This window comes from Pagrus major, chromosome 11 (genome assembly GCF_040436345.1).
Source record: "Pagrus major chromosome 11, Pma_NU_1.0".
Lineage (NCBI taxonomy): Eukaryota > Metazoa > Chordata > Actinopteri > Spariformes > Sparidae > Pagrus > Pagrus major.
The window spans coordinates 21,799,096-21,812,181 of NC_133225.1; the positions used below are offsets into that span (position 1 = coordinate 21,799,096).

Below are 13,086 nucleotides of genomic sequence, written 5' to 3' on the forward strand. Positions count from 1 at the left end.
AGTTGTTGAGGTAATTTCTGATGAATAAATGCCATGGTTCCAGCTTCTCAAATGTGAGGATTCACATCTTTGTTCCTTCTTATGTTGACTCGATTCATTAAATAACTGAGCTTAAATAGTTTCTGGAGGTTTGGACTTTTCGTTTAACACAAACATTGTGAAAGTGATTTTTTTTCCCCTGTAATTTTCAAAAAACAATTCAATCAATTACTCAACAAAATTAACCTGCATATTATAAAGTTCTTCAGTATCACAGAGACTTAAAAAAAAGTAAGAATGATGCACAAGACATCCTGAATTTTCTATTTCATGTCATGGGAGTTAATCCCTCGTATTTACACTCCGTCAGCCAATTGAAAAAAAAGTTGTCTACTTTGTAGACTGGACTGCCTCATTTGAAAGACCAGGTTCAGCCTAGCTTTCATGTCCTCTTACCCAATTCACAATACGACCACAATAACCAGATGGACAAAAAACTTAAATAGAACACATTTTATTCACACTTTCTATTGTACAGGACACAACCAACACACGCAGTGGTCAGGCCTCTGCAGCAGATCTGGATGAAGAAATGAGGTTGTTGATGCTGAAGGGGTTAATCCTGCTGCTCAGAGGTACGGCTGGTCTGTGGAGAGTGATGGCTCCTTATATGTAGCACCTGGCGTCACTGGAGGCTTTGGGGCCTCAGCAACTTGACTAGAAGAGATCAAAAGAAAATTCCAAAGATACTTACATTTTAATCACAAGATATCAATAGTTGTTTTATTAACTTCACACTTCCGCAGAAAGAGGTTTCGGCTCACATTAGAAGACATCAGATCAAAACATCAGAGCATTGTAGGAGCATTAGAGGTTTGCTTGCTCTACTTTTTTTTAACCTTAATTTATCATTATCATCAATTTGTTGTTGTAATAACGGATGTAATGTCCTTCTCTTGTAATAATCAAATTATTACTGAACATGAAAATGCACTGATTGAGGTATCTACCTGCCAGCGGTGAGAGCCTTCTGTGAAGACATGACTATAGTAGGGGGTCCCGCCTCCCTGCGTCCATCTCTGGTGTAGTAGTAGTTGCCAGCATACTTGTGGCTCGGGCCTACTGCCAGTTTGGGGGGTGGCTGTGTCCTATAGAAAAAGAAAACATTGTAAACAGAATATATGCTAGGATCACAGACCCTTTTCCTTTGTTTTGCCTTTGTGTGCTACCCAGTCGCCACGATAAAGTGGTAGCAATTAACATTTCTGCAAACCACTGACACGTTCACATATGTACATTTCACAGGTTACATACAATACTGACATTTCTACAAAACGTGTCATAACGCGTGCACATTACAGGTTTACGACCTGAATTTCATATGGGGAGGTGGAGGGCATGGTGGTGGAGTTACAAGTAAGAAGGTTGCCAAGTCAGTGACTGCAGTTTGAGACAATTTCCAGCTGTGTTAGTGGACAAGAAACAGATATTTTTATGGGAAGATGGGCCATCTCTGTATCATCTGTACTTATCTCCAGCCGTGCTTGTGGTGACCAAAACAGGTATTTAAAGCCAAAACATGATCTTTTCCTAACCCTAACCAAGTGGCTTTTGTGCCTAAACCTTAACGGAGCATAAGCACAGCATTGTCACAACAATGTTGAACAGCTGAACCTAAAGAAACGTAAATTACACTCAAACTGAAACAGTTTCTGAAAAGGATCAGTTATGTACTCATGAATGATCTGGTGCTTCGTGTTTTATGGCGTTTTATTGTTATGTATTACACTTTTATATCGTTGTGTTTATTCTGGCGATTGGGTTGTTGCTGTGTCGGCAGGTAATTTAAATTACTGGTAAGATGATGAAATAGGATCCAGGATGGTCAGATTGAGATATAGATCCATAATTTATAGAAGGTGGCACAGTGGCTTATCCTTTAAGGCATCGGCAGACATATTTGATTAGATTCACTGAGACTAGTTGAAAACAGAACGTGGGGGTGGCTGTGGCTAACAGGAGATAGAGCGGTCATCCACCTATCGGGGCGGGGGGTCAGTGGTTCAATTCCCAGATAATCAACCCCAGTTTACTCCAGGTTGCTCTTCCATCAGTCAATTGTTACTGCTGCTGAAGAGCAGGTGGCACATTGCATGGTGTAACCAGTGTGTGAATGCTGACTTGTGTTGTAAAGCACTTAAAGTGTTCGGTAAGACTAGCACAGCATTATATAAATACAGACCATTACCATTTCACGGGTAGTAAATGCTGATTGAGGGGCCAATTTTAAGACATATTAACACTAGAGCCTGTCTATTTTGGGGGTAGCAGAAATTAAATCAACTTAAGATTCAGACCCCAATACTCGTGGGATGATTTACATGATTAGTGATAAAGCTGCTGCAGACTAGTGCTTCAAGTACAACCCCCTGATGAGCTGCCATCATCACCTGTGATCCAACCTGACCTGTACTACTAAATGATTCTCGGTGTTTCTCGAAACAATAAGACTATCTTTAGTTGAGTGTAAACACTGTGGGGAAAGCTGAGTTAACTTAACAAACAGGCTAACTCTAACGCATTTAGTCTTACCTCTTTGCAATCTCCTCATATCTCAGCTGCAGTTTGGCTTGCAGGTCGTGCTGAAAAAGAAACACGATTGTATTAACTACTCTTACTTTATTTGCTGAATGACACACACACACACGGTATCAAAACATGCACAGTATCAGCGCTACCTTCCTTCACGTTTAGCTAGCTGTCACCCAGCTAGCTCTTCTGCTCGTTACATTAGCGAGTTCATTAAAAGAAACCACCCGGAGAGATTAACTCATATTTCTTTCACAGTACGTCCTGGCTCGGATATAAAGTTTGTCAGCGGTTGTGTTTTCTTACCCCAGATAAAAAATTTCGCAGCCTCTGGATGATTTTGGTCGCAGTCGCCATGTTTGCTGTTGTGAAGGACACAGGAGGACTTCTTCTGGGAAACGTCGTTTCTCAGCAGCACGTCACTGACACCTGCTGGTCTGGAGACAGAACTGCTGCAATGATTAAACAGATCAGATACCCCAACTTTGACATGTATGCTTTTGAGTTTCCATCCTCATTTCCTTTGCTTAACAGCATGTACAGTGCTAGTGAATAATAAAGTGAATTATGTTTTTGTGTGGTCAGTATTTAGCAAATTTCTGGTAAAAACTGAGCATTTACAGTAATTTGTTACCCGATTACTGCAATTTTATTAATGTTTTCTCAGATGACAAACATTAAAATTACTCATTGTGCTGAGATTGTAGCTCCGGCCCTGGTTATCGTTTTTTTTTTTTAAACAAATACATTTCTTGGCGTTTAAGTTTAAACAACAGAGGTCATGACGAAAAAGGACAGTCAAAAACAAAATTTTATAAAAACATTAGTTAAACAAGTATTATGTTCCGACAACGATCTGAAGATTTATGTAATTACTCAGTGCAGGACCCAGAGGATTATTTTCCCTAAAATAGAAGAAATGTCCCCATATTTCTTGACAGACCTCAGGTTTTCCTCTAATAGCACAAGTCTTCTCCAAAGAAAGGCAATTAGATAGGTCCCTGACTCACTGATTAACATTCGGTTTGTCTGGGTTTATCTGAATTGCATATATAATTTACTGTAATAATGTCTTTAAATTATATCATATATTGGCAACATTAAATATATTTCTTGTCAGATGATTTCATAGAAAATAAAAAGTGAGATAAAAGTAGAGCCTGACCCATATATCAGTTGGCTGATATACAACCACTCAAAATGAGTTAGGGATATTGTGATATTTTAGTGTTTCACTTGATTTGTTTATTCTGTGACATCTTTATTCTGGTGTTTTGTGAATATTTTTGGTCCCCCAGACACATTTCATTTGAAATTAAATGTGTCGCAAACTGATTTTGAGAAGTGTATATTGCCCCACGTGCCAATATGAAAACGTTCTTTTTAGAGATTATAGTGCAGAAAAAAATGCTTGTGATAATTTATAATCATTAAAGTCAGTGTAGTTTAATGTTGTAATATAAGACAATAAACTTCATTGTTACACGTCTTTGTCCCAAGTGTTTGATAACCACATTTGCGGGATCACTGCCAAAATCATGTGTATATATCAATATTTTTTGATTTTACCTCCTAATATTGAGCATCGGTCTTGTGGGTAAGTAACCCTAAATGTTTTATATATTATAAAGTTATAGCCAAATAATTATATATACCTAATTATTTAACCACATCAGAGCTGTGTGCGTACACTAAACGTGACTAAACAAAATTCTCTGTAGTGAACAATGATAAAGTAGATTAAACTCAACCACCAGCAGAGTTAGTCTGAGGCAAAGAGAAATACAAATTTTATTTGTTGCACAAGAAAACACAGTACAGGGGCGACAAGGCCGGTATACCATGCAATCAAGTATCACAAATGTGTGCTTGTCTCATGCAGCATGCACTGAACAGAAGAGTCCACAGGAGAACACATGCACATGTACAACAGTTTGACCTGCCAGTTCGTTCTATAAGAGTTTAGTTTAACACCAGCTGAGAATCTCATTTTTGCTGACCTCCAGTGGCTGAAGTTGTTCACTGTACACATCTGTCAGTTACATCACTGTTCAGTGTGGTTACACAGGCGTGAAACAGATCTGAAGCTTTCAACCAGTAGAGATCAATAAAGCACTGACTACATTTACATTCAAATAAGAAACTAGGTTATTTGGAGAAACACGCCCTGTAAAAAGGTTTCTACCAAGATTTCTGTCATATCATTTTGGAAGTAAGACTACCATATTTTATGTTTTAGTGATCTCATCTTTAATTATGAAGGTTGTCCCTTACTGTGCAAATGTGTGTGAAGCTTACGAATAGTGTTAAATTGCCTGTTAGCTACTAGTCGGTTTTTGTTTACATGCACGCACCTCCAGTAATATGCTTATTCAATGCTCTACTTTTTCCCTGTATTACATCTTTTTCTTTCAAATACGCACATGTAAAAAAAACCTTACAAACCAGGTTAAATGTAGACATGCCAGATTTTCTTTGCATTCCTTATAGTCGTGGTCAAAAGTAGTATGTGATCCACTCTTTCCATCACAGAAAAATGAGTTGCAGAAATCATTGGAACTGAAGACTGCCATGATGTACATTTTCTTTACAAGTGTACGTAAACTTTTGACCCCGACTGTAGCTCTGTTAATAAACTGGGTTGCTCAATTACATCTATGAAAACAGGGATTTTCAAGCTAGTTACTTAAGTGTATGTAAAAACACTAAATGCGGCTCAGCTTGATGCCAAATAACTCTTACTGAACAGTTTCAAAAGAACCAAACACGAACAGATATACGTTTTTGAGTGTTCTTTCAAGGTATCAAAGAGAGTAGTCTCATCATATACAGCCACAGAATATAAAATGTCTGTACAGTACATAGCATGTTGGTTCATTGTAAACAATTCTGTCAGACTGCAAAAAGACTTTAAGAACAGAAGACTCGAGAGAAAGTCGGTACAAAAGCCAGCAACAGCCACTGACAAATAAGACAATACATCTCAAAACTCCATCTCTGTAGTGGAAAAATGTGAAGTACATCCAGTCTGTACTGGATGTGCAATACTGGTATGAATCCCAACAAGGGTTTTTTTTTTTGTAAAAACCACCCATTCCCTCAAGCAAGACATCCCAAAATCCTGGTGCCTCAAATTGTCATTGTGCATATCATGTCCTTTAACACATTTGGAATTACACATCCATGTTATCAAAATATACACCAATATTTGTACAATACAAAGACATAAAACATTTGTTCAAAGAAGCCCTGGGTTTGGATTCGATGTAAGGGTTTCCTTCTGCCATTTAACATTCACTTACAAAAATCATGTCAAAATACATTAGTGCACTTTCCCCCTCCATGTAAACATCACTACACAGTAAATTAGGTAGGAACAGGTCTTTTAGGCATGGTGTCTCTTACATGCTTATGTAGAACAAAAGCAAAGACAAAAGCTACAGTTTCAGGAAAAATTACACAAGGATCCAGCACATTTCCAGGTACAAAATGTCTTGTTACTAAAGACCAAAAAATAAATACCAAAATGTTTTAAACAAAAAGATATTCCCTCCAAGGCTCCGAAGAAGACGTAGACTTCGATTTAGCGGCTCAGTGTTTTTCCAGCAAATTGCATGCTTTGAGTTGGAGTAAAAGTTATCACAGCGAGACGCGGAGCCATGCTGCTGAACCAGTGTTTACAGATGAGAGCAGGAAATTCAAATCACAACTAATCTGAGATTTATTCACACAAAGTTTATATCGAGCAGCCACAACGCAGTGTCATGTTCTGCGACATCCAGAACTTCATCCTCAACTTCATTTTTATGAGGTGTTGAGATACCAGTGGGGAAAAAACACGTAGAAACATCTTCATGTTGATCAAAGATATGGCTTGGAGGACACTGCACTCATATCATGGCACATAATAATACCCTTTTTAAATTGGCTCCATTTCAGATTGTACTTTTAAATCGCATGTGCAATATTACCCTGCACCGACATCCACATTCAAGAATAATGATGCGGTGACCTTAAATTCACACTGCAAGGAACAAGATCAACAAGTCCATGGATGTACTTCCAAAGAGAAACTTCCAAACTTGAGCATTTTTTTCTAACATGCTAATGAGTGCTTGATTGCTTTGCTGTTTTCGTCTAGGATGTAGTGCTATTAAAGACTGAAGCAAAGCAGCAAATACACCAGAACTGTCATTGGATACTGTAGATACAGCTGAAGAGTTTGGCTGAATCAATCAGAAAATGACACATCAACCATGCTGCTGACAGTGTGAACCAGAGGTCATTCTTAGGTTTATGGAGATCCAGATAACAGCAGTATTACACTATTGGAAGCTGCACTGTTGAGATCTAAACTGACAGAAAAGAAAAAACTTCTCGTACCTTTTGGTCCTTCAACAATTATGCCCAGCAATATCAAACTACTCTGTACCGAGACTATCTATTTAAAAATAGACATTTGTTTTTAAAAAAAAAACAAACCCAAAACAATCCAGTTGAAAGACATAAAACCAGATTTTATGGATACAAAAATGTTGAGCCTTGGCTATTCAACTGATGAGAACTTCCCTCTTTCCCTGTTACTAACTCATCATAGTTTACAAATGTAATAAATAAGACCAGAACATCTGCAATGCCTTGAGGCAAATATTTACAATTACAAAATTCAAGTAAAATCTTCCACTCCCTCCCAGCCCAAAGAGTTTGTCAATGAGTTCAAAACTTTTGAAGGAAAACATATGAGCGATTGAAACGATTGAATCACTTTCTCAGATGCCCTTTTTGTGGACTTTCCTCTCTGCACTCAGTCTTCTCTTTTGATAGTCCATCCTGAGGACCTGCAGGGGTGGTTTCTGCTTTCAGACCACTGCGGTCACCAAGAGGACCTCCTGCCTCTTGTGGCTGAGATGAAGTGATGGCTGCCTCCAGCTCAGGGTTCTCATTGGTTTCCTCTCCATCTGAACACGGCTCCCACTCATCCTGCTCGCTCTCGGTCGAACCCTGCACGGCAATCTGGGGCACCAGCGTGAACCTCCTCACCACCGGCACCTCCAGCTCCACCTCCTCGCTGGTTTGGGGTCGAGTGAGCACCCAGGCCATCCTGTGCTGCTGCTGTTGTGTTTGGGCTTTTGGAGTTGTGGTCGTCACCGTAACTGTGGTGTTGGTTTTCTCTTCCGGCTCGTCAAAGCTCACCTCCTGCACCGCCTCCTGTTTCTTAAAGGAGTCCCGCCGCTCTGATAGGTTGAGCTTTCGCATCACGACCAGCTGTTCTGATCGTTCAATCACAGAGTCCCGCATCCTCTGGCTGCCGATGTATCCCCCCAGCCTACTGTGATCTGCCCCGATGTAAGCGACTCCACAGGCACCCTCTGCCTCTGAGTCACCGAGCAGGTCCCCTTCACAGTAAAATGGCACTTCCAGCGTGTGCCTGCGGGGAGCATATGACTTCTTATCACCATGATACACACCAGACAGCTTCTCAGCCGACTGAACCCTCTTCAGCAGAGGAGATCGAGGTGGCTCGGCGCTGCGGGGCCGGACAATGTGTCTAACGATGGTTGGTGGGGACAAGGTTTTGCCATGGTAGGTGTGAAGGGTTTTGGCGAAGCCTGAGAGTGGAGAGGGAGAGCGCTGTGGAGAAAGCTGCTGGGCAGATGTTGAGGAGGAAGTGCAGGCCAGTGGCGAGGGGGGGATGTTGCTGGTCGACTTCCGGCGGCCCACCTTGGTGTAGCGCTGTGTGCTGAGTTTGGAGCCCAGGCCATGGAGAGAGCTGGGCCGGATGTGTGCAGCCGGAGAACTGGGAGAACTGGAGCAAGGAGATGTGCTCTGAGGGGAGTTATTGTCTGGGAAGCAGAAGAAAAACATTTACGTTTCACACATCACAAGGTACAGAAACCTCAATATTTTTACCATATTTACAAATAACAGAACCAAAAAGTATCTACTGACTCCTAGTTTTCAGACGTTAAAGTCAAAAGATACATAAAAACACTCACCAAAGGTCTGATGGTCTGGTGCGGGGCTCCGGCAGGGTGTGGAGGGGCCGGGGGAGAGGCTGTGTGTTGGGGAGCCTGGGAGACTCTCACTGGAGGAAACTGAGTGATGGAGACCTGAGGAGAAGCTGCGACTGCTGTGCATCACTGTGCTCTGCTTGGAAAGCTTCTTCAAGATGCTTCGTCGTCTGAAGGAAGAGGGGACAAGGAGTCAGATATGTGATACTGTGTTGTTCAGTGTGTCGAGCTACGGCACTGACACCAGGTTCAAGAGAGTTCTGAGGGCCCTGCAAATTATTAGGATTGTTAATCTCTGTTGTTATCAACAAAATGTAATTGTTTGCTGTATTAAAGAATAAATATAACGAATTTGATTGTGCCAATCTCTGTACAGTTTTTTTTTATTGTTAATGAAAGCCTTTACTTTATACATCAAAATATTCACTAGTACAATAGAGTATGACATGCAGTGAATGTAATTCAAGTTACATTAGATTGTTACTTCCCATAACAATTTCTAACACTAGAGGGAGACAGAGCACTGACTATTGCAGGTTAGTTTCTGGCTAATTTGCAAAGTAAACACATGATGAGTAACACTGCAGCGCTGCAGAGGCAGGACAGAAAGCCAAACCTCAGATTCTCACCTGTCGTAATTATCTCTCCTCTTGCTCTTCTTGCTGCGACGAGCCATCTTGCCTTTGTGTTTGGTCTTTCGAGCCGGACCAACTTTGATTGACGTGTTCTCGAGTGCTATGGTCTGAAGTGCCACCTTGCTGCCACTCTGGGGAGCAAAGAATGATTCATTTGTGTTAAGGATAAAAAAAATAAATAACTTAAACTTAGTATCAAACTTAAGTCACAGCAGTCCAAAGGAGGTGCTGTACCTTTAGAAGCAGTTCTATCATCTCAGGGTGGACCAGGCCTTGGACAGACTCTCCGTTCACGTGGGTGATGAGGTCTCCAGTGCAAAGACCTGCCTGATGAGCGGGGCTGCCCTCCTCCACACTCTGTTAAAACAGAAACACAGAGAGAGTGAGTAGAGGAGTTTTATTTGAGCATTACATAACTACTGTTGAACCTCTCTCTTCTGTTTTATTGTCATCAGAGTGAAGCTCATAAATCAACATGGACACATGACATTTACAACAGTTAAGGACTCGTTAAAGCTGTTTGTTTTGTTAGTCTTGTGACGACACCCACCGACACCATGTGATGCACCGTGTAGACATCGCTGTCGCCCATGTAGACCCGGATGGCCTGCAGGGTGAAGCCGTACTTCTTCCCTGAGGTGTGGATGACAATGGGAGGCTTCAGGCTGCTGGGGCTGAGCGACAGGTCCCGATTGGGGGAGGAGTCACGGGACGAAGGGTTGGAGGACAGGGAGCGCGGAGAGATGGGACTGGGCTGGAGGCAGCCGGGGGAGTCATCTGAAACAAACACAGGAATGTTTCCCTCTGAAAATGTCGACAGAACAGTCCACAGCTTCCTGCCTCAGATTCAATTACTTTCATCATTATGTTCGAAATATAGGCCTGTTTTACTTCCCTGATTACAAAGACTAGAAGGTATTACAAGCTTAGATTTTGCAAGTCCATATATTAAGAAACCTGCCAACTAATATAAGAGTGACACCCTGTCCTGGATCTTCACCTAACTTTTTGTTTCCATGTTTCTGTACCTGTAGTGATGATGAGAGACAGCGCTGAGACGGAGGCCGACTTGGGGACCTTCCCTCCGCAGGGTAGCCTCTGTCTGTCTGGCGTCTCCAGCTGGTTACCGAAGCGTCGAGGGCCAGCAGGCTCCTTGGGGGATGAGTGTTTGCCCCCGGTGCTGTTGCTGCGAATCCTGATCCTCCGGAGGTTTGACACAACCACTTCAGCTGCAGGAAACGTAGGTTAGAAAAGTAAAAAAAAAAAAAACATGTAAATATGCTCACTGTTCGTGCCTCTAATAGAGGTACGGGTACAAATGTCAGAACATTCATCTCAAACATCATCATCATTTACCTTCATCATCTGTAGAGAGGGCAAAGCGGGGCATCGTCTCCAGGCTGTGGGTGCTGCTCATCACCAGAGGACTGGTGCTCCTCTCAGACTGGGAGGAGCTGGAGGAGGCCCGAGGGCGAAGGCTACAAACAGCCAAAGACCAGTTGGACCGGTAAATCAACAGGTAATCAAACAACAACACTGCTACGTTTGGTTAGTCCTTTTACAGATGCCATTGAATTTCTTTTAGAACAGGTCAAATATTTGTTTCATGCTGTTTTTTGGCAGCAGTTTTACACGTAGCCTAGTAACAAAGTTCGACAAAAAAATTAATTCAACAAAAAGATGAGCTAAAATCGCTACTTAAAGCTACGACAGGAGTAAAAGCAGCTTATGATACAGACATCGTACAACTGTGCGTACCTGGCCATGCGTCCGGCATGTCTCCACTCCACGCTACCCTCTGCTGGGCTCGGGGAGGGACTCAGTCCTCCAATGTCTCCACGGTCCTCCTTCTCCTCACTGTGGCTGCGGTCAGAGGAGAAGCTCAGGTTGGATGGCGTCGCCAGATGTTCTGTGCTGCTATAAACCTGAGAGGTTGAAGAGGAGAGTTGGTGTGACAGAGAGCTGAGCTGAGTACTGATGTAATGCACAGTCTAGCAGCTATACTAGAGGCACTCCACCTTTTGATAAACAAATGATTTTTTATCTCAACACCACGAAAAAGACAGGGGTAATTTCTGTCCTGTTTAAATCTAAAACTGATCATTTGATGCTTTGCACAGATTCATTTTTCATGCACTTTTTACCCACACTGAACACTCCAACACAAGTTCACTGTGACTGCCTAATACAGGTGCCTTGTAGTTAGAGTGGGCTAATATAATATAATATATAACACAGTGGAGAAGCCTGGCAATACTTACCTTTTACTCAATTACAACATGAGGTATTCAATTATGATGACATAGTTCTCTTTAGTAGAGTAAAATTTGTAAATATCCAAAGAAATAATGTTGCAAGTTTAGTTTATACCAAATTTTTTGAAGGGCTCACTTTTTGGACCTCCAAAGCTCTACACAAGTCACTCTTACCTTGCTGAAGCGATGAGACCAGGAAGAAAACTGTCGAATTTCCAAGGAAGACTCTTCATCATTGGTTTCCTCATCCTCGTCAGATGCCAAATGATGGTAACGCTCTGAACGAGCTACAAACAGGAGAGCCACAACAAATACTGTTTGTTGCTGTTACATTGGTGGATACAGTGTTTTAAATGTGGGAGAACTAATAAATGTAACCTACTGTCAAAGTAGCTGGTGTCGTCCTCCGCCTCCAGCTGAGGGATGAATTCAGCTTTCTGTCTCAGGAGTCCATTCCAGTCGAAACCCAGGAAGAAAGGGTGTTGTTTGACCTCCGAGGCTCCGCCTATAACAGTTCAAGTTTAAAAACAATGTCAATTCAATAAAAGAGGCAAAACTTATTTCTTACATTCCTTTTGACAACTAGCTGTTCTTATTTGAATCTCTAACTTTTTCTTCAAAATTGTATTACATAATTAAGTTTTGGATTTATAAATGTTTCTGAATATAATTATGTTCAGAAGAAAGTCATCATTACTATTTCCCTACTGCTGCTGCTACAAAATCTTGCAGAGAATTTTTGGATTGAGAGAAAAACACCCTCTTTTTTCATTATCAGTTTGTATCAAACACCATCTGCAGCTTTCTCATGAATGAATCAACAGTAAACTGGGCAGTACCAGTTCCTAGTCGGTCTAAAGGACTCTGTCTGAGCAAGCGGGTGATCAGGTCCTGGGCATCAGCAGGTAAAGCATCATCTCCTTCAGGCCAAATGATTTCATCTGTCAAGAAACAGAGAAACAAGACAGATTAATTATTACAAATAAAAGCATAAAATAATGATGAAGTGTTCAAAACTCAATGTGAACAATTTTTGTGCTTCCATATAATCTGTGCTGGTAAAAAAAGGGATCTGATTACTTATAAATCTCTTATGTGTGGTTAAGTTTGGCAACGAATGCAATAAAATTGCAAATTTGTATTAGCAACATTAGAAAATATCTTCCCTACTTCTAATGATTTCGATCATTTCAGCGCTCACCACTGACAACTTGTCCAAAAAGCTCTTCAGGCGTGTCTCCAAAGAACGGGACGCAACCGACCAGGAATTCATACAGGATGATCCCCATCGCCCACCAGTCCACTGGCTTCCCATAGCCCTGCCTGAGGATCACCTCAGGGGCAATGTACTCTGGAGTGCCACACACCTGCAAGAGCAAATCAACACAGGTGAGTTTTGAGGAGCAGTGATTTCTGTCGTGTTTTTATTTACATGGAAAAGATGCTTTGTGTTGCATTCAAAAACAGGCTCACCTGCTTGTCAATGAACTCTTTCTCCATGTGACCCTCGTACAGGTTGGTGGTCATGTTCATCAGACCAATTTTAGACAGGCCGAAGTCTGTCAACTTGATGTGGCCCATGGATGTAATCAACAAGCTGTTGGGTGAAAAAAAAAC

The 13,086-nt window shown here is 41.5% G+C and overlaps 2 protein-coding genes across 5 annotated transcripts in view; both read right to left on the reverse strand.

The window, feature by feature from the left end:
- Positions 1-477: 477 nt before the first annotated feature.
- ndufa7 (NADH:ubiquinone oxidoreductase subunit A7) lies at positions 478-2,963 on the reverse strand. Its single transcript, XM_073476438.1, has 4 exons — positions 2,875-2,963; positions 2,572-2,621; positions 990-1,127; positions 478-696 (listed from the first exon to the last, which is right to left on the reverse strand). Exons 1-4 carry the CDS (start codon positions 2,923-2,925, stop codon positions 609-611), a joined length of 327 nt encoding a protein of 108 aa, XP_073332539.1. The 5' UTR covers positions 2,926-2,963; the 3' UTR covers positions 478-608.
- Positions 2,964-4,330: 1,367 nt separating this feature from the next.
- mast3b (microtubule associated serine/threonine kinase 3b) overlaps positions 4,331-13,086 on the reverse strand; it is a 38,278-nt gene continuing 29,522 nt past the window's right edge. For all 4 annotated transcript variants that reach the window (XM_073476830.1, XM_073476829.1, XM_073476832.1 and 1 more), the window contains 13 exons: positions 12,943-13,066; positions 12,671-12,836; positions 12,309-12,410; positions 11,852-11,974; positions 11,644-11,756; positions 10,973-11,139; positions 10,571-10,692; positions 10,243-10,443; positions 9,765-9,991; positions 9,449-9,571; positions 9,209-9,345; positions 8,565-8,749; positions 4,331-8,411 (listed from right to left, as the gene is read on the reverse strand). In XM_073476830.1, coding sequence (XP_073332931.1) covers positions 7,330-8,411; positions 8,565-8,749; positions 9,209-9,345; positions 9,449-9,571; positions 9,765-9,991; positions 10,243-10,443; positions 10,571-10,692; positions 10,973-11,139; positions 11,644-11,756; positions 11,852-11,974; positions 12,309-12,410; positions 12,671-12,836; positions 12,943-13,066 — 2,872 coding nt within the window. In that variant the 3' untranslated portion in view covers positions 4,331-7,329. The remainder of the gene's footprint in view (positions 8,412-8,564; positions 8,750-9,208; positions 9,346-9,448; positions 9,572-9,764; positions 9,992-10,242; positions 10,444-10,570; positions 10,693-10,972; positions 11,140-11,643; positions 11,757-11,851; positions 11,975-12,308; positions 12,411-12,670; positions 12,837-12,942; positions 13,067-13,086) is intronic.